At 37.6% G+C, this 21,859-nt stretch overlaps 2 protein-coding genes across 2 annotated transcripts; one reads left to right on the top strand and one right to left on the bottom strand.

The window, feature by feature from the left end:
• Positions 1-12,618: 12,618 nt before the first annotated feature.
• LOC133578168 (olfactory receptor class A-like protein 4) lies at positions 12,619-21,169 on the top strand. Its single transcript, XM_061932371.2, has 5 exons — positions 12,619-13,513; positions 13,579-13,842; positions 15,667-15,912; positions 18,629-18,867; positions 20,421-21,169. The coding sequence occupies exons 1-4, from the start codon at positions 13,241-13,243 to the stop codon at positions 18,839-18,841; spliced, it is 996 nt and encodes a 331-aa protein (XP_061788355.1). The 5' UTR covers positions 12,619-13,240; the 3' UTR covers positions 18,842-18,867; positions 20,421-21,169.
• Positions 20,353-21,629, bottom strand: ora4 (olfactory receptor class A related 4). Its single transcript, XM_061932305.1, has 2 exons — positions 21,395-21,629; positions 20,353-21,327 (listed from the first exon to the last, which is right to left on the bottom strand). Exons 1-2 carry the CDS (start codon positions 21,479-21,481, stop codon positions 20,353-20,355), a joined length of 1,062 nt encoding a protein of 353 aa, XP_061788289.1. The 5' UTR covers positions 21,482-21,629.
• Between the last annotated feature and the right edge of the window lie 230 nt (positions 21,630-21,859).

Here is a 21,859-nt window from a genome sequence, read left to right as displayed (position 1 = left end):
GAAACATTTTTCCGCACTAATGCTCATTAGTTCACTTGAGCACTTTGCAAAAATGTGAGGGTGTATTCACTTTAGTAAAATAACACTTGTGTTATCGTTGACATTTACTAAGGTAATAAAAATAATACGTTTTAAGTGTCAGCGTTTAACAGGCTCCTTGTTTTTTGCAACTGCTTAAAATCGGTTTGCTTTTGTCTTTGTGTTACTCTGTTATTTCTATTACCTGCTTACCTTATCTTACCTCATCTTCTCTTACTTTCTCTTATACTTTCTGATACCTTCTCTTTCCTTCTCTTACATTCTCTGACCTTTCCTTACCTTAATTTACCCTATTTTACCCTTGTTACCTTCTCTTACTTGCTGTTACCTTCTGTTACCTACTTTTACCTTATCTTACCTAATGTGTACCTTCTCTTACCTTCCCTCACTTTTTATTATCTTCTCTTGGGACGGCGTGGCGCAGTGGAAGAGTGGCCGTGCGCGCTCGAGGGTCCCTGGTTCAATCCCCACCTAGTACCAACCTCGTCATGTCCGTTGTGTCCTGAGCAAGACACTTCACCCTTGCTCCTGATGGGTGCTGGTTAGCGCCTTGCATGGCAGCTCCCTCCATCAGTGTGTGAATGTGTGTGTGAATGGGTAAATGTGGAAGTAGTGTCAAAGCGCTTTGAGTACCTTGAAGGTAGAAAAGCGCTATACAAGTACAACCCATTTATCATTATCATTTATCTTACCTTATTTTATTTTTACCTTATCTTATCTTTTATTACTTTGTCTTATTTTCAAATACCTTCTCTTACTTTATTTTACCTTGTCTTACTTTCACCTTGTCACATACTTCGCACCCTAGTGTTATCTAGTTATTATCAGCCCTTGCCTACTTTTACTTTGTTACCTTTTGTTACTTTGTCTTACTTTCTGTTAGCTTCTTTCACCTCCTTCACTTACATTCTCTTGTTTTCTCTTACCCATTTTACCTTCTCTTACTTACTATATAAATTTCTGTTACCTACTTCTTATCCACTTCTTACCTTCTCTTACCTGCTTCTGACTTTCGCTTACCGGTACCTTGTCTTACCTACTTCTTACCTTTCTTACATATTTCTTAATTTCTCTTACCTACTGCTTACTTTGGCGTGCCTTTTATTACCAATCTCTACTGTTCAGTTCAGTTAAGTTCAGTTCAGTTTATTTCAAACATGTACACCAAGGGTCCCCAAAATCCGGCCCTCAGGAAGTCCCAAGTTAAAAAAAAAAATTATTTTTTAATCAGTCCTTTCTAATCCCCCGAGTCAAAAAGTTTGGGGACCCCTGATGTATACAATACGATCACAATATAATGCATCACATATTTCCAGTTGTCGGGGTGGGGAGGGGCGTGGTTGGGGGCGTGGCTAAGAGGGGAGGAGTATATTGACAGCTAGAATTCACCAAGTCAAGTATTTCATATATATATACAGTATATATATATATATATGTATATTAGAGATGCGTGGTTTGCGGACACAACCGCGGAGTCCGCGGATAATCCGCGGGTCGGGCGGGTGAAATTTAAAAAAATTAGATTTTAAATAGATGCGGGCGGGTTGCGGTTAAACCAATTCGGAAATACATATGTTATTGTATAATCTAAGTTTGTGCGCGTGATTGACAGCCTAAGGCTTATGAGGCACATTTTTTATTTATTTTTTTATTTCAACTTAAAAACGTATGCCTAGAACATAGGCTATGTGTTTATCTTTATTTTCCTGCCTGTCGTTGACAATGGAGATTGTCTGATATTTTGTCATGGCTGCAGATCAATCAATAAAGGTTCATCTTTGTCGCAAAATTGTTCACTGCTTCACTGTGCACCCCGCCCTCATCCCTATTTGAGCATTATAACGTTAACAAGTTAATATTCATTGAAATAAATTCAGAACATTTTTTTTACCTAACGAAAATATAGGCCTAGTCTTTCTAAAACATTTTCTTAACTTCTTAAAAGCCTCGTTCTGCTTGCTGGAACTGCGCACACAAAGTGTGAGGAACGCACTCCTGATCTGAGGGCATTGGCAACAATAGTCAACACTTTCTTAATAGAAATGACAATAATATTATAATAATGATAAATAATATTATCACGCATTAATATCTCTTACCCACGAATGCGTGGCCAAGAGATATTAATTTGTGTGTGATGATACCGAGTAGAAGGAGACGGCACTGAGACAGGGAGAGCGTTTAGCCTGGGGCGTATTTATTCAAAAGGGAATTATATATATATCTCTATATAAATATAAATATAATAATAATAATAATAATATATATATATATATATATATATATATATATATATATATATATATATATATATATATATATATATATATATGTATATGTATAATTCATACAATGTATTATCCAATATATTATATGATATTATACTATATATTATATGATATTATATATATCAATATATATATATATCAATATATATATATATATATATATATTGATATATATATATATATATATATATATATATATATATATATATATATATATATATATATATATATATATATATATATATATATATATATATATATATATATATATATATATATATATATATATATATATATATATATATATATATATATATTAGATGTGTATGTAACCAAACAGGAAATGGGTGTCAGACTATGTGTGGAATTTAACTGGAGGGTTTTACCGTAAGTGTTGGAGGTGCGTGTTGAGAGGAGCGGTGCTGTCAGACAAGGGCGAGGCAGGCAGGGTTTGTCCAGGGGCGCAGGGGCGCCGCTAGGGATTTTGGGCCCCATGAAAAGAATCTTTACAGGTCCCCCAACACAGTGTCATTATTTTTTCTGTATTATAATTTCATCATCATTAGGGGCCTCTCTGGGCCCCCCTCCATCATGGGCCCCTAGAATCCGTCTTCTTTACCCCCCCTTTTCGGCGCCCCTGAGGGGCGGAAGCGTGGTCGGGAGGCAGGAGGAGGATCTCTGGTGGCGATTCTTTAAGTAGTCGTCCCTCTCATCAGTGCCGGGTGTGTTGATTGAAGATGGAACGCAGCTGCTTGCAGCAGTGTGAGTGACGCGCGCACAAGCGCGCTTGGAGGTGCGCTCAGCGCGGCTCCCAGATGATTGCGCAATGGTGTGCGTCTGGGCCGTGACAGCGTTGCATGCTTGAATGTCTCTGCTGCAATGGATCAGTCTCCTTTCTTTAACAGGCAAAAGCTTTATAACCTCACTAATGCCTTGCATCGTCTATATTAGATATATAACAACGGGCGGGTGCGGGCGGGTGCGGTTTTGATAAAATGTTGGTTCGGGTGGATGCGGATGGTTGACGACTTTTGTGATGCGGTTGCGGATGAAATAATTGCCTATCCGCGCATCTCTAACATATATATATATATATACTGTATATATATATATATATATATATATATATATATATATATATATATATATATATATATATATATATATATATATATATATATATATATATATATATACTGTATATATATATATATATATAATAAAATATATATATATTTATTATATATATATATATATATATACAGTATATATATATATATATATATATATATATATATATATATATACTGTATATATATATATATAATAAAATATATATATATATATATATATATATATATATATATATATATAGCTAGAATTCACTGAAAGTGAAGTATTTTCCTATATATATATATATATATATATATATATATAACAAATACTTATATATATATATATATATATATATATATAAGAAATACTATATATATATATATATATATATATATATATATATATATATATATATATATATATATATATATATATCAAGAGGGACAGAGACAGCGCACAGTGCATGTGGATCACATGTTACCATGGCGAGAAAACATGGAGAGACTGACAGTTATCTAGTCTCCACCAGTTGCAGAAAATGAGCCATCAGTACAACTGGACAGTGCTGTTTCAGTTCCATCACCAGGACCATCAGTGAGTCAGACACAAACTAGTGTCATCATTGAACCAGATTCAAGGGCTGCTGAGTTGCCATCATCAGAACCCAGATCACCCACAACAAAAACCCCACCAGTGATCCGCTTGTACCCAGAAAGGTTTCGAGTACCACCAAAAAAACTGAATCTCTGAAGACAGTATAAAAATCTGTGTTAAAGATGTACAAATACTGTTTGTATAATAAGCATGTTATTGTTTACAAATGAGGGTTAAGAGTTCAGTACTAAAAAAAAAAAAAGAATGTGGCTTAAGTACAGTTTTTTAATTGAGCTGCTGCATTTTTTGGTTGGGTTACTTTTGAGTATCTTCTACAATTCTAAAAGGGGAGGAATGTAATGGAGTGATCTATGTTTGTCTGTTGCCATCTCCTGGTGAATGTTGGCTATAGCGTACTGGGGTTACTTTTTGGTTGGCCAACGATTTACGTGGTGTTGCGCACCTGACGTCAAGTGTGTGAGTCTGTTCTGAAGTCTACAATAAAGAGACGTACTTCATCCCCTCGCCTGTTTATTGCCTCCAACTCAATATATTACAACAACATTGCTCCATGCGGACCCTCCAGGTCCGCATGGAGCTGGAGGGGGCGTGGCCTCCAGGTCCGCCTGAATTTCGGGAGATTTTCGGGAGAAAATTTGTCCCGGGAGGTTTTCGGGAGAGGCGCTGAATTTCGGGAGTCTCCCGGAAAATCCGGGAGGGTTGGCAAGTATGGTTTATTCCTTGTGTCCGTAAGCTAAGCGTTGCCTTATGCCTTCCCTGTGTGTGCTATTCCGTTAGCTTTTCTTGTGCTAGGCACGCTCTCCTTGTGTTCGCTTGTTTTGTTCGTTTTCTGTTTTCGTTTATGATTTATAAAAATAAATCATTTGTCCTACCTGCACGCTGTCTCTGGAGTTCCTGCTGTCCTCACCGGAAGAACAATCGGCATAATCATGCCTCCTCGCCAGCGCCAGCGTAACATTACATTCACTAACTGTGTTATGAAAAAGACCAGTTAGAATAATAGATAATATATAGAGAGAGAACAAACAATCCCTTTATTTATTCAATCAAAAATATTGAAATTCAACGATTTAGTGCATTTACAAACAGTTAAAATGATGCACAAAGCAAACTATAACCTGCTACCTAAGAATCTGCAACAATTTTTCTCAACAAAAGAGGAGAAATATAAACCTTAGAGAAAAATGTAATTTGAAACATTTGTATATGTAACACTTAAATCTGTTAGCATATACTTTAAGTGTGTGGAATTATTTTAGAACAGTGGTTCTTAACCTTGTTGGAGGTACCGAACCCCAGGAGTTTTATATGTGCATTCACCCAACACTTCTTTAGTGAAAAATAAAAGGTTGTTGTTTTTTTAATTCAAGACAAAGTCTTTTTTTTTTTTTACTGGTGCACAAAATGAACCACAACAAATTACACACCTGCAAATCAGATGGAAAATTGGAGGGAACATTGTTTAGGGGTATCCGTAATACGCCGATAGAAGTTTTTATTTACACGATGAGTGTAAATGTGTGTTTTGACCTCCGCCGAACCCCTGAGGCCGACTCACTGAACCCCTAGGGTTCGATCGAACCCAGGTTAAGAACCACTGTTTTAGAATGTATAATAATAATAATGTATATATAGTAATAATGTATAAACATAATAATATAACTGCAAAATATATATTCTTTATTAATCAAAGGGTCCTGCACATTGATTGTATGGAATCAATACAGTTTATAAGAATAAACTTAAACAAGTAATAAAAGATAAGAATGTAGTTGTTTCCCCATATTTCTACACAATAACTCAGATATGGTAACACTCGTGAGCAGTAGAGAATTTGAAGATATTTTTGGTCCAGATCATATTTTGCTTTATTCATTATTGACATGTTTCTTGCTACTTTATGTTGTATATTTTTTTATATGAGATTTCCAGTTCATTTTATCATCTATTATTACACCCAAAATACCCTTTCAGTGTCTACTCCATCTATTTGTATTGGTGTTTGACTTTCCCTTCTACTGTTTCCAAATAGTATTATTTTAGTCTTACTGAGATTCAAAGGTAGTCTGTTTTGTCAAACCATCTTTTTAATTTGTTCATTTCTTCTGTTATTATTTGTATTATCATCTGTGTGTTCTCTCCTGAACAAAACACTGTTGTATCATCCGCAAATAATACTAACTTTAAGTCCTTTGTAAAGTTACAAATGTGGTTTATATAGAGATTGGACAATTTTGGTCCAAGTATTGATCCCTGAGGTACCCACAAAATATTTTCAGCTCTGTGGAAGTGTGTTTGCCTATATTCACGTATTGCTTCCTGTTGGTTAAGTAGCTTCTTACCCAGTTCAAGACCAACCCTCTGATTCCATACCTTTCTAATTTGTTCATTAAGATATAATGATTGATTGTGTGAAATGCTTTTGTTAAATCCATAAATACTGCAGCAGCATATTTTTTACTATCTATTGCTTTGGTAATCTCTTCCGTTATTTCGATAAATGCCATTAATGTTTAAATGTTTGCTATGTATCCGTATTGGTTGTCTGTGAGTGTTTAATTTTTATTCATGATTTTTTTCCAATCTGTTGAACAGTTTTTCAATAATTTTAGAAAATTGTGGAAGTAGAGAAACAGGTCTGTTGTTTGTCAACTGATGTTTGTCACCAGTCTTATAAATTGGTACGACGTTTGCTATTTTCATTTTATCTGGGAATGTTCCTGTTAGAAATGATAGGTTGCTGATATTCGTTAAAGGTTCTGAAATCTCTTCAGTAACCTTTTTTATCGTTTCCATATTAGTTCCGTTGAGGTCTTGGATTTACAGTTTTTCACAATATTGACTATTTTCTCTTTTGTCACACCTTCGAGGAACATAGAGTTGGGATTTCTGTCCATAGTGTCATTCAAGTCCTCAACTGACTCAGAATCTGGAATATTTTCCTCCAGATTTGGACCAATGTTCACAAAGTACTTATTGAAGCTTTCAGCTACTTTATTCATATTGTCATTTTTTACATTTCCATCTGAGAAGTATTTAGAATAATCCTTCTTGGCACCATTTAAATAACGCTATTCAGGACGCTCCATGTTGCTCTCATATTGTTTTAGTTCCGGTCCAATAATTTACTGTATTATTATTTTCTACATGTCCGTAGTATGCTAGTTAACTTGTTTTTATATGTTTTGTACTTGTTTTCTGCCTCTGTAGATCTTTGTGTTATAAATGTTCTATATAATGTATTCTTCTTGTTGCGTTCATTTTTCAGTCCTTTTGTCATTCATGGTTGATTGTTTTTCTTTTGCTTCTTACTAAGTTGTTTCTATGAACAGTGTCATAAAGCATCGTAAAATGATTAAAAAATTACCATATGCATCATCCACATCATTTTCACTGTAGACATTGTCCCAATTTTGATCCTACAGATCATTTTTGAAAGCTATCTTACTTTGTTCTGTGCATATTCTTCAAAATGCCTTTTAGTCATCAATGTTCCTCTTCTTGTAATTTCCGTCATATATTATAAAAAACTGGCAGATGTTCACTGATGTTTGATATTAGCAGACCACTTGTGGAATTATTATCATAATCATGAGTATAAATATTATCAATAAGTGTGGCGCTGTGTCCTGAGATTCTGCTTGGCCTTGTGATTTTAGGATGTAAACTCAGGATATGTGTCAATAAAGTCATCCAGGGACTTTTGTTTGTTACTGCTCAAGAGATCAATGTTGAAGTCTTCACATAAGAAAGTTATTTTTGACTGATTTCAGTAAAAATTGCCCTAATCCAGTTCTCAAACTGGAATAAAGTATCGATGTTTGATTTAGGTGATCTATATATACAACTGAACAGTACGTTTTTGCTTTTTTCATGACATATTTCAATGGTTATACATTCTAAGATATTATCAATACCTAGTGACATGTTTTTTTACCACTTTGTAGTTTAAGTTCTTTATCACTCCCCCTCCGTTCTTGTTGATTCTGTTGATGTAATTTAGTTTATATCCTTCCAGGTCAAAATCCATTCCTTTTTTAGCATCCATCCATGTTTCTCAGATAGTGATACATTTAAAGGGTTTGTTGAAATGTTCCAAAAAAATGCTTCACATTGTTGTAGTTTGCATCCAAACTTCTGATGTTTAAACGAATAATCGACAGTTTATTGTTGATTTTAATGTTTCCATTATATTGTTCGTCTGTATAACAAAAACATTTATTCCTGGAATAAAAGAAAAAATAGTATCTGGATCTACAAACGTATGTCCTTATCTAATTCCGGACTACTGTGATCTATGCTGCTGAAGGTTTTAAGTTCCATAAATTCCTGTTCACCAATTATTTATGTTGCTCTATGAATGTCCATAAGTGTAGATGAATGTGCACCTGAGTGAAGATCTTCTTGTTCGGTAATCCCTTGGAGTGTTGTAATTTTGTAGTCGAATATCAATGTTTGTTTTCCATCAGACTCTATTATTGTTGTTGTTGTTGTGGTTGCTGGGAGTTGTGATATTCGTCCAGATCCTTGATGTCTTTGACAACTAGGACTCTTGCTTGTGGACCTCCATTCAGCTTTATGTAAATTTTGCAGGTGGCGCTCCAAGTTCCCTGAATTGTCCACCGCTTCCTGAAGTCGCGTGCTTTCTTGGCAATTTCAACATTGTGTTTAGGGAGGTGCTTGTTCATGTACACATTTGCGCCCTTCTGCTTTTTCCCTGTGTCAGCAATGCCATTTTGGATTTCCTGTGGGCGAGCTTAACGATGGTGACTGGCGTGTTGTTGCCTCTTCTATTCATTGCGATGCATGCGTCAATGGTGTCAATATCGACATAACTTGTCTTTGATTGCAGAAAATTGACCACTTGTTGCTCTGTTGAAGCAGCGTCCATGTCATCCGGTTCTCTGTTAACTGCTCTTGCATAGGATCGAGGGTTGATGCGTAGCCCTGCAATGATATTGTCATCCCCTTCCTCTTTGATGTTTCCCAAAACAATGGTATTCCCCAGATTGGTGATATTTTGTTAACTGGTACTGAGCTGTTGTCTTAATACAGCCATCTCCTCCCTGAAGTTCTTTAATTCTGTGTTATCTCCTGTTGGCGCAATGCTTCTATCTCCATTTTAATGTTCTCCACAACACTGCTGTTGTCCCAATGGTTGTTGTCGTGCTGCTTGGCATTGGACTGTTGGCACAATGTTGCATTCTCCTCTTTCAGCTTCTCCACCTCCGGTTTTAATGCTGTGTTGTCTTCACAGAAAACCTTAATTTCTTCTCTGAACTTTCTAAATTCCATCATATCATTACGAGATTATTTTCGGTCTCTGATCATCTGTTCTTGGAGATCTGCGACATGTTTTTGTACACCATTGATAATCTACTCTTGGTGAATGTTGAGATCACTTTGTACTCAATTACATCGTTTTTGTAGACTCCCTATTAACGCTTCTAAGTCCGGTTTCACCTATGGTAACGCTCTATTGCTCCGTTGACGATTTCTTGTCGTGCTCATGGTTGCTTGGCAGCAAAGAACAGTCTTTGGTGTTGTTAGGCTCTAAGGTGTTTTTTTCACGTACCTTGTACCAGCCAGAGCTGTATCAGCCTTTCTTGTATATTACTTGTGTGGTCCACAAGTGTCCGCTAGTGTTACATTATCTGAGTTATTGTTTAGAAATATGGGAAATAATCACAAAAGTACATTACATTCACTAACTGTGTTACAAAAAGACCAGTTAGACTAATAAATAATATAGAGAGAGAGAACAAACAAACCCTTTATTTATTCAATCAAAAATATTGAAATTCAAAGATTTGGTGCATTTACAAACAGCTAAAATGATGCACAAAGCAAACTATAACCTGCTACCCATGAATCTGCAACAATTCTTCTCAACAAGAGAGGAGAAATATAAATCTCAGAGAAAAATCTAACTTGAAACATTTGTATGGAACACTTAAAAATCATTAGCATATCACCGTGTGGAAATATTTTAGAATGGTTTAAGCAAAGAAGTCAAACAATGTACTAATATGATCAAGTTTAAGAGGCTAGAAGAACATGCTGTAACTGCATGTTCTAAATAAACTTCAACCAACCAATCTCTTACCTTCTCTTTCCTTTCCTTACCTTTTATTACTTTCTATTACTTTCTCTTACCTTATCTTACCTCCCTCTTACCTATTTCAATCTATGTCTTACCCTGTCTTATCTTTTCTTCCAAAAATCTTACTTTCTGTTACGTACTTCTGACCTTCACTTACCGTTTCTTACCAATTTATTATCCTTTCCTTTACTTGTCTTACTTTTCTTACCTTCTATTACCTTCTCTTACCTTATCTTACCTCCTTTTCACCTATTTTAATCTATGTATTACCTTGTCTTACCTTTTCTTCCCTAAATCTTACTTTCTGTTACGTACTTCTGATCTTCACTTACCGTTTCTTACCAATTTCTTATAATTTCCTTTAATTATCTTACTTTCCTTACCTTCTATTACCTCCTATTACCTTCTCTTACCTTGTCTTACCTCCTTCTTACCTACTTCAATCTATTTCTTACTATGTCTTACCTATTCATCCATAAATATTACTTTCTGTTACATTCTTCTGACCTTCACTTACCGTTTCTTACCAATTTATTATCCTTTCCTTTCCTTGTCTTACTTTCCTTACCTTCTATTACCTTCTCTTAGCTAATATTACCTCCTTCTTACCTACTTGAATCTATGTCTTACCTTGTCTTACCTTTTCTTCCCTAAATCTTACTTTCTGTTACGTTCTTCTGACCTTCTCTTACCGTTTCTTACCAATTTCTTGTCCTTTCCTTCACTTGTCTTACTTTCCTTACCTTATATTACCTTCTCCTACCTTATCTTACCTCCTTCTTACCTACTTGAATCTATGTCTTACCTTGTCTTACCTTTTCTTCCCTAAATCTTACTTTCTGTTACATTCTTCTGACCTTCACTTACCAGTTCTTACCAATTTATTATCCTTTCCTTTAATTATCTTACATTTCTTACCTTCTATTACCTTATCTTACCTTCTCTTACCTCCTTCTTACCTACTTCAATCTATGTCTTACCTTGTCTGACCTTTTCTTCCCTAAATATTACTTTCTGTTAAGTACATCTGACCTTCACTTACCCTTTATTACCAATGTCTTATCCTTTCCTTTACTTGTCTTACTTTCCTTACCTTATATTACCTTCTATTACATTCTCTTACCTTATCTTACCTCCTTCTTACCTATTTCAATCTATGTCTTACCCTGTCTTATATTTTCTTCCCAAAATCTTACTTTCTGTTACGTACTTCTGACCTTCACTTACCATTTCTTACCAATTTCTTATCCTTTCCTTTAATTATCTTACTTTTCTTACCTTCTATTACCTTCTCTTACCTTATCTTACCTACTTTAATCTATGTCTTACCTTGTCTGACCTTTTCTTCCCTAAATCTTACTTTCTGTTAAGTACATCTGACCTTCACTTACCCTTTATTACCAATGTCTTATCCTTTCCTTTACTTGTCTTACTTCCCTTACCTTCTATTACCTTCTATTACATTCTCTTACCTTATATTACCTCCTTCTTACCTATTTCAATCTATGTCTTACCCTGTCTTATATTTTCTTCCCAAAATCTTACTTTCTGTTACGTACTTCTGACCTTCACTTACCATTTCTTACCAATTTCTTATCCTTTCCTTTAATTATCTTACTTTTCTTACCTTCTATTACCTTATCTTACCTCCTTTTACCTACTTTAATCTATGTCTTACCTTGTCTGACCTTTTCTTCCCTAAATCTTACTTTCTGTTACGTACTTCTGACCTTCACTTACCGTTTCTTACTAATTTCTTATCCTTTCCTTTACTTGTCTTACTTTCCTTACCTTCTATTACTTCCTCTTACCTTATTTTACCTCTTTCTCACCTACTTCAATCTATGTCTTACCTTGTCTTACCTTTTCTTCCCTAAATCGTACTTTCTGTTACGTACTACTTACATTCACTTGCCGTTTCTTACCAATTTTTTATCCTTTGCCTTTATTATCTTACTTTCCTTACCTTTTATTACCTTATCTTACCTTATCGTACCTTCTTCTTATCTACTTCAATCTATGTCTTACCTACTTCTTACCTTCTCTTACCTTTTTGTGCCTAATTATTACATTCTCTTACCTACTTCTTACCTTCTCTTTCCTATTTATTATGCTCTTTTAACTACTTCTCTTACCTACAACTTACCTTCTGTTACATACTTCTTGCCTACTTTGTACCTTCTCTTACCTGCTATTTCTTATCTACTTTTTCAGAATCAGAATCTGAATCAGAAATACTTTAATAATCCGCGAGGTGAAATTAAGATTTGGTCAGGGAGACAGAACAGGATCGCTGACGGGACTGCCAACTTCCGGCGGCCCATACAAAAAAGGTGATAAACAGGTAAACACTGGGGAGGGGGCTGGCGGGGGAAGAGGAAAAATATATATATATTCAGTCTAAGCCTGGGCCCCTGGAGAGTGGGTCCAGACTAAGGCCAAGGGGGAAAAAACTCACAGCCATAGCACACATAAACATGTGTGTAAGAGGGAAACATCAAAGAACACAGAGGAAATTAAAGACATTAAAAGAGCAGAGCTGATGCAACCAACCACTTATACATACAGCCACAAAAGTAAAACAAAAACAACAACGATAAAAACAATAACAACAACAACAAAAAACATATGTACTGTGGTGGCCTCTGCGGTGTTCCACGCCATCGTCTGCTCCGCCATCGTTTTTGCCTTTTCTTAGAGACGTCTTACCTATCTTACTTAACCTTTTGTTTCCTACGTTTCCCCTTCTCTTGTCTAAAATCTTTTGCGGAAGTGACTTACCTTGCAACATGCTTGCACCTCCCTCAGGACGAGGCAGTGACACGAGCAAGTCAAGTTGCAAATGAAGCAGATTTCTGCGAGTGCGGCTGATTAATCACTTGTGGTTGGTCATTAGCGTGCCCAGCTTGAGCTCCCAGGAGAAAAGATATACTCACCCTTCCTAACTAGGAGGGTATTTGTTGTTACCCTGACGGCACAAACAGCATCACCTTCCTCCTCCGGCCCACAGCAGAAATATCAGTTTGCTATGAAGAAAGCTGCAGCATCCTTTGCTTAGCTGAGACAGAACTGTGGTGAAATGATGGACAGCACGATGGAGGAGGAGATGGAGTTGGTGGGGATGGGACTTCGGATCTTGGTGTCCCCCATCCAGATAGTTTTTTACGTCCTCCTGGTAATGCTGGGCACCTTGGGTAATGCCACTGTCATCGGGGTGATCGGCAAGAGCGTGTGCGTGGAGCACGGCCGGGGTCGTAACTCGGACATCATAATCATCAACATGGCCTTGTCCAATCTGCTGGTTTCGGTGATGAGGAACACACTGCTGGTCATCTCGGACACGGGACTGGAGGTGGGCGGACATATTTGCAAATGTGAATCTTTGCGTAATGTGACTGTGTCCTGCTTCCTCCCCAGTTGTATTCATCCAAGGAGTGGTGTCAGTTCCTCATGGGCGTGTGGGTGTGGCTGCGCTCGGTCAACGTGTGGTCGACGCTCTTCCTCAGCGCTTTCCACCTCCAGACCCTAAGGAGGGTGGCTCCCACCATTGGTACCCTGCGAGGACCCCGAGGCGCTTCGAGTACCCTCCTGATCAATCTGGCTTTCATCTGGCTGCTCAACTTTATATACTCTATTCCTGCGTATATCTTCTCCACAAGCGGCAACGTGAACAGCACAGAGGTGAAACGTACATGTTCTTATTTCCTCCCAAAATGTTCATTCATTTTGACACAATGGGAAATCATCAACAATTTATTCCACCAATTCAGTGTATTTTCCTTGTTCCAACACTCTTTAAACACTGATAATACACATATCGGCCCTTTTTTTTTTTACTTTTTTGCAAAGTTTCTTACTCAAAGATGACTAATTTGAGTAACAGGATTGAAAGTGCAGTAACACGAGTGAATTTTAGCTCAGAATTATGTCCACATGGAATTTACGCTTTGACAGTAGAAATATTACAGTGATTCAAAAATATCCAATATAATCAAATATACGGAAAAATAAATGAGTGAACCTACCCTACAGAGAATATGAATGATGCAACTTCAAAAATGTGACTTGTGTAACGTGTTCGACTAACAGGACTGAGTGTTAGGGACGATGTGAATTATTAAAAAAAAATGTTTTATCAATTCAAAGTATAGTTTGGATAGGGACTAACCCAATGTTAAAAAATTACAACATTTGGGATGGATTTATATCATATTGTAGTTATCTATTAAGTGTCAAGGTAAAGTCAAATATTAGGAAGCGGAGACCAGCAATGTTTAAGGTTGTGTAATTGAATCTTATAAATTGTATTAATTAGATATACCATAAGATCAATGTGCAGGACATTTTGATTAATAAACTTAGACTTAGACAAACGTTATTGAACCACAAGGAAAATTGTTCCACACAGTAAGGATGGAAAGGATAATGCAGGTATAAAGTACACAAAAACTGTACCATAGTAGCAATATAACATATATGTAATATTTACATATTATATATACAGTATATAATACATACTGATATATTATATTATTATATTATATTATATTTGTATACAATATATAACAAATCCCAATTATCGTGTGCAATATTACAGTATATGTAACAGCTGCAGCAAAAAAAACAGCGTGGATCCAGCAGAAAATATTCATTATAAACAATGAGAGGTCGCTCACATAGAAGTGGTCAGGTAATAGACAGATATCATCTATGGCTGTATGGCGAGTGGTTATACAGCAATAGTATTTAATATAATAAGATAAAATATAATATATATTTTGCAGTTAGATTATCAGGCATTATACATTTTTAACAGATTTACTAAAATGGCTTAAAATGTACCTCATTAGGCAACCGCCTATATACTGACCATTTTCTCATTTTTTTTTATTTCATTATTTTATTTTCTCAAATTTTCTCCATATTGCATTTTTTTAATTTAAAGCATGTAGCGACCATTTTGTTATTGTCATTATTTTTTTCAATTCTAAAAACCAATCCAATATGCTGAGAAGTAATATATTATTGAATTTAAAAAAGTTGCGTTATTTCTACTTTTTTCTCCTTATGTTACACTTGTTTTTAATAATTGTATTTTTCTTTTGTTGTTTAAATGTAATTTTAGAATGTGCCGCGGGCGAAAATAAGCTGCGAGCAAGGCAACATCAAAAGGCAAAAATGATCCAAGGGTGTGAAAAATGCAGTCAGTAAAGTTGCTTAATTCAACCTATTTTCGTTACGCACATCCAATTGGCATGACATTAAAAACATATTTAGTAAATATTTTGGCTAAACTAAACATACAAAAAGGTAAAATTAAGAATTTCCTATTTTTATTTGCTAGTCTGCTTGCACAGACTTAGAAACAGTACCTAAGAGGGTGGGTGTTAATTAAAAAAATAAGCAGAAACAGCATCATCTAGTGGATATAGTTTGACATTGCGCCTCTACATTGAGCTTTTTGCACTGCACTTTACTCTCCATTCCTTTTCCTCATTTTTCCAGACTTTAATGCTGGTGAGCAGCACAACACGCCCCCTTCTGGGCTGCGTTTGGAACTTCCCGTCCACCTTCAGCGGCCTGTCCTACGCCACCACCTCCATGGTGATCCATGAGACCATCCCCATCATTCTGATGGCCTTCACCAACTTGGGCTCCCTCTACACGCTCTACACGCACGGCAGAGTTCGCAAGTCGGTGCAGGACACCCACGTCATCAAGCGAGTGCCGGCTGAGAGACGAGCAGCCAAGGTGAGAACATTTCGTTTAACGTTTTCTTCGAATGTCCATACATTTGTTCCACTGAAGGCCGTATACTGAAATAGGAAACGAAACAGCGACCGCTTTGATATTATTAACCGTTTTTATTTAAATGGACCGCTCGTGTTGACCCAATGAGTATATAAAAAAGGGGTCCGTTTAAATCAGGAGTGTCAAACTAATTTTAGATCGGGGGCCACATGGAGAAAAATCTACTCCCAAGTGGGCCGGACTGATAAAATCACGGCACAATAACTTAGAAGTAAACACAACTTCAGATTGTTTTCTTTGTTTAAAAATAGAACAATCACATTCTGAAAATGTACAAATCATAACGTTGTTGTATTTTTTTACACTTACATGTTGCGGTTAATAGTATTCTACCTTTATTTGTCCTTATTTATACTTTCTGAATAAATTATGTGATAATGTTCATCAGTCAACTCATTGGTGTTAATTTTCAATCTATCAAGATAAAAAAATTATATCAAAATCAAATTACAGGATGTTATTTATGTAGTTTGCTCATTTTCCTCGACTGGTGCAATAACATCAGGTGGTTTATTGTTTTTTTTACCTATGTAGCATAATCTACAAAGATACAAAAAATTGCTATTGCGACACCTAGTGGACACATTAAGAACAGCAGTTTCTTTCATTCAAAAATTTCCACTAATTTTTATACTTAGCAAACTCATCCCACAGGCCAGATAAAACCTGTTTGCGGGCCATACGTTTGTCACCCCTGGTTTATGTCAACATGAGTTACATTAGTGTTAATGTCATCATGATCACAACAGCAACATAACTACTGTATAGTTACACAGCATTAAAACAAGCACTTCCTGCTCAGTGCAAAATAGGCTTCAAAATAAAAGCATGGCAGTAATACCGGTAACCTTGATTCTACCACAGCAACAAAATAAACCAATTTAATTTATTTCATTTAGCCACCAGAAGAAAGATTTGTGTCTTTGTAGTGAAGTGTATTTCTGGTCTTGTCACCCCCTCCCGGCAGGGTTAGGGTTACACGGCAGTGTGGCTGGATCAAACGAGACGTCGAAGACAAAAAGTTGCTTTATCACAAGCGAGCGTCATTAAACAGGTCTGCAGTACCCGGAGGAGGCTAAGTCAAAAAATGAAGGACTCCTAACCAGGAGAGGCCGAACCACAGTCTTATATCCCTTCTTCCTGCGTCTGGGTGTGTGTTGATTCAGAAGAACACAACTTGACCATGTAAGGAGATGTTCATGAGACAGTGTCTGAAAAACAACTCATTTAAGTCATAACTTAAATGTAGGCTTTGAGCTAGACAGGTAGTCTTTTCTCAAGGATACAGCTATCACTTTTGCATTCCGAAGTCCCAATTAGAGCCTCTTTTCCTACGAGAAGTGATCCAATCCACCTGGGAATATCAAACTAAGGGGCCTTATCTTATTATGTGCTCAAACTGAAATACCACTATTTAATGAAACTTGGTGGTTCACCTTCCCCAAGTTGGATATAAATCTTCACCATAAGCAAACCATGATATGAGTTAATTAATTCACTTCATTAGTAAGGACTTACAACTGATGTACATGCAGCCTTGTTTGATAAAAGTATAAAATATTATATGAATACACAATAATCTTAACAGAGATATGCACAAATTGAGAAAAACCATGTCAACGAACAAAAATCCTTTATTACCTCATCATTTTCATTGTGCCTGCGGACAAAATCACAAATCAATGTTCAAATGTTTCACTTCCGGCAATGCCGACAACCACTTATGTGGACGAAAATCAGCCAATCCAAGGTGAGTTGAGTATTTAGGTAGGTAGGTAGGTAGGTAGGTAGGTCTTTAATGTCATTGCACAAGTACAACAAAACTTTGTTTTCAGCACAAACCCGTTCAAGATTAGACAAATAAACAGTGTACAGGGTTACAGCACTGGAACGCTGATGGGTTGCCAGAAGGCGCCCTGTAAAAGATGAGAAAAAAGTCAACGCTGGGGGAGGATGAGTAAAGAAAATACAATCGAGACTGGGCTTCTAAGGGGGCCCAGTCTGGAGTGGGGAAAAAAACTCCATAGCAAAGCACATATATATATTACAACATACAACTCGAGACTTGCAACAGAAGGGAGGGAGTGGGGGCTACGGTGGTCTATCACCCCTAAGGTATTTGCATATTTTTTGTGGATGCATGTGTGTGTGAAAGCCTGCCGCGTGTCTCTGTTCCGCGGCCTTGGTGTTGTTGCAGCCGGCAGTCAGTCCAAAGAAAACAACAACAGGTGTGTGTCCATGAGAGACAAGAAGGGAGTTTGTTGTGTCTTCGCCTCACTGTCCTTCAGGAGAGTCTCGAAGCCAGGGAAACAATCTAAGTTGGAATGTTTTGTATGCGAGTGAAAATAAAATTTGCTTTTCACTCTAAATTGTCTATGACTGGTCCTCAAATTCATCCTGCAGGAATGTTTTATGTTTTGAAGGAGAACTGAGTGACTCCCCGACCACGCCTACTCTGTTGTGATCGGTCAGGGGGCGAGGGTATAGGCTACACCCCTGCTCCTATCTGCATAAAGACACACCCCCTTCAAATTATCAGTATGCTGTTTTGTTATTGTTTAAATACACAAGAAAAATCTACCAAGGGTACAAAGCAGGTGTCGTAGTTTGTCCTCTAAACGTTGATTGATATCAGGTGCTCACTGTTCCTGTGCAGGTGATCCTCGCCCTTATCATGCTCTTCATTGTGTCATGGGGCACCAGCATTATCTCTGTCAACTACTTCAACTACAACCGCGGCTCGTCGGCAGAGTTCCTCCTGGTCATCGCTCGCTTTGCCAACATCATCTTCATCGCCATGTCGCCCATGGTGCTGGCGGTGGGCCACCGGCGGCTACGTTCCTTCATCCGCTCTGTGCTCTCTCACTGATGCAGGAACGCCAGACACAATATTAGGTACACCAGCCTCGCATCAAGACGATAAACTTCACTGTTTGGAATATTTGGATTATTTAAGCAGCTAATATCTGTACAGTATTACCAATCCTTTTTCTTTTTTTGCAGTGGATTAAGTGTACCTAGTATTGTGATTTCACATCAAATTCAACTCCAATATTGTTGATGTAGTGTAACACATTATTGGCATACACTTGTCTTGTAATTAGTTATTAATAATTCATAAGGTTGTATTAATTATTGAGTAGTAATTATTAACTTAATAATTTTCATAGATAATAATTATTGAGGATTCAAAACATTAATAATGATGGGGTGCTATTATTATTCATAATAACTCATAACATTTGTAATAAACAGTTATTAATCATTCATATCAAATAATCATAGTGCTGCTTAATATATATATATGCATTTCTGTATGATTATTAAGATACCATACTAAATAAAATGATAGTTTAAATCAATTTCATTTTTGCAGCGCTTATCTTGGATTTAAGTGTACCTAATCAGATCAAATTCAACTGAAGAGATTCATTTTGTTGATGCATTGTTAATTTTGGATTGAAAATCAAACAACACATTATTTGCAAACACTAGGTTAAAATTGATTATTAATAATTCATAACATTGTGATAATAATTAAACGTCAATTATTCACCTAATCATTTTCATCAATAGTCATTATTAGTTATTTATGACATTAACGATTGGGTGCTAATATTTTTCTAAATAACTCATAACATTTTATTTGTTATTTATAACTCATAAGAATTTATCATAAAGTGCTTCTTATTATTCCTTTTATTTTCTGTATGGTTATTAATAAGGTAAAATAATGATAATATTAATTAATCTAATGATGATGATTATTTTTATTGTTTTTAATTTATATTTATTAACTTCAGGGATATTTGTGCAGCAAATATATTTCAGATTATTTGCGTTGGAAATCCTAAACGTAATCTATTAGTTAAAATATGTAAGTCGCAACATAGCCTGCTCAGTGGCCTTGTGGTTAGAGTGTCCGCCCTGAGATCAGTAGGTCGTGAGTTCAAACCCTGGCCGAGTTATACCAAAGACTATAAAAATTACACCCATTACCTCCTTGCTTGGCACTCAGCATCAAGGGTTGGAATTGGGGGTTAAATCACCAAAATGGTTCCTGAGCATGGCCAGCGCTGCTGCTCACTGCTCCTATCACCTCCCAGGGGGTGGTACAAGGGGATGGTTCAAATGCAGAGGGTAATTTCACCACACCTAGTGTGTGTATGACTATCAGTGGTATTTTAACTTTAAAGGACTCATTTGAATTAGATTTTTTTCCAATTTATATATTTTTGTCCTGAAAGTTCTGAACTCCGGTTTCCATGCCAGCAGTGTACAGATGTGACATTATTGACTGAATTGTCCCTGTAAAATGGGCAAGGCCCCTGTAAAGGACATAATGAACAAAGATGATTGACTAATAATACTCACCATGCTTTAACTCTCACTTTTGTGAGTTTTCTGCTTGTGAACAACAAAAACCGTTTGTTTTTTCTGCTCCTCAGCCGGTGGCGCTTTAGTGTTGGTGCGGTGCCATTTAAGAAGTCCGGACCAGCTCATCGCCATTCCCACGATCCTCTTCCGCAGCTTTCCGTGCCCCAGGGCAACGACCATTGGACAGAAGCCCACGAACAGCGAGGCAGAGAAGTGGGCCACGGTCAGCAGGCCCTCGGCGTGATGCCCCCTGTCGTGGTTGTAGTAGGTCACAGCGGCCACCTGCAGCACCCAGCATACCACGAAGAGCGACACCATCAACATGATGACGTGCGCCGCCTTTCGCTCGCTGGACACGTGTTTGTCCAGCTCGCCGTGCTCCCCGGCCGCCGTCACCGCTCTGATGTGCTTGGCCAGAGAGTGCAGGGTGGCCAAGTTGGTGAATACCATCAGCACCAATGGCAGCACTTCGTTGAGGGCCAGCGAGGCGGAGGCGAACGCCGCTCCCTGCTGGCTGGAGGGAAACTCCCATATGCAGCCCAGCAGAGGCCGGGTGGTGCAGCTGATCACCATCAGTTCCACGGTGGCGTTGCCATGGACATGGGTGCTGTAGACCAGAGCCGGGACCGAGAAAGCCAGGTTGGCACCCCACACTATCCCCAGGACGATCCACACCCGACGCCTTTCCCGCTGCTGGGCCAGGGGTCCGAAGTTGACTTGATGCCGCCTGAGGGTGGTGCAGTGGAAGACGCTGAGCGTCAAGGTCACCCAGCAGCCCACCGCTCGCCACCACACCCACAGCAGCATGAAGACCCGACACCAACCCGGAGACAGACTCACGTTCAAGCCCAAGTCCGACACAAAGATGGGAACGGTGCGAAACAGCGAGGTGAGAAGGTTGGCCAGCGAAAGGTGCACCAAGATGGTGTCCGAGGGACGGAGTCTCCTCGATGGACTCTGGGTGGAAGCCTGAACCACCTGTGAGGAAGACCAGGGGGAATAAGCACAACCGCTCACCTCAACATGACGCTTTAGTTGGTCTCACCACGTAGATGACCAGGATGTTTCCCAGAATGCCACAAAACACCAGCAGCCCAAACAAAATAGCGTCCACAGTGAGGGCGGCCGACATGGCCTCGCGTGCATGGTGGCGTTGTTGGCTCGCCAGATTCTCTCACGGAGGAAGCTGCCGTGGTTTTATATTCGCACACGCTGCATTAAAGCTTTGCTGACAAGCCTCAAGGTGCATTAGGTTTGGCCGAGGTAGACATTTTCCACCGGCGTCCTCTGCCTCACCGATCAGACGTTTGAACAAGCACTTTAGTTCGCTAGCACATCTCATATCTGATGGCGGCTTAAACGTGATGCTGGGCCAAATGGGACAAAATGAAATAAATACTTACTTTAAATGTGTCATTAAATTTTAATAATCTAAATACATGAATGTATTATAAAAGTGTGTTGTTAATTTATTTAATGTAAAATTACATTTATTTATTTAACAAATTAT

Source organism: Nerophis lumbriciformis, linkage group LG38 (assembly GCF_033978685.3).
Source record: "Nerophis lumbriciformis linkage group LG38, RoL_Nlum_v2.1, whole genome shotgun sequence".
Classification (NCBI taxonomy): domain Eukaryota; kingdom Metazoa; phylum Chordata; class Actinopteri; order Syngnathiformes; family Syngnathidae; genus Nerophis; species Nerophis lumbriciformis.
This window is presented reverse-complemented; position numbering and strand designations above follow the sequence as displayed.

What these genes read in the sequence shown, in the direction of transcription:
- LOC133578168 (XM_061932371.2), top strand. Translation starts at nt 13,241, where the DNA reads ATGATGGACAGCACGATGGAGGAGGAGATGGAGTTGGTGGGGATGGGA. An exon ending in TCTCGGACACGGGACTGGAG is followed by an intron (nt 13,514 to 13,578) that starts GTGGGCGGACAT and finishes CTTCCTCCCCAG; the next exon opens with TTGTATTCATCCAAGGAGTG. An exon ending in GCAACGTGAACAGCACAGAG is followed by an intron (nt 13,843 to 15,666) that starts GTGAAACGTACA and finishes TCATTTTTCCAG; the next exon opens with ACTTTAATGCTGGTGAGCAG.
- ora4 (XM_061932305.1), bottom strand. Translation starts at nt 21,481, where the DNA reads ATGTCGGCCGCCCTCACTGTGGACGCTATTTTGTTTGGGCTGCTGGTG. An exon ending in ACATCCTGGTCATCTACGTG is followed by an intron (nt 21,328 to 21,394) that starts GTGAGACCAACT and finishes TCTTCCTCACAG; the next exon opens with GTGGTTCAGGCTTCCACCCA.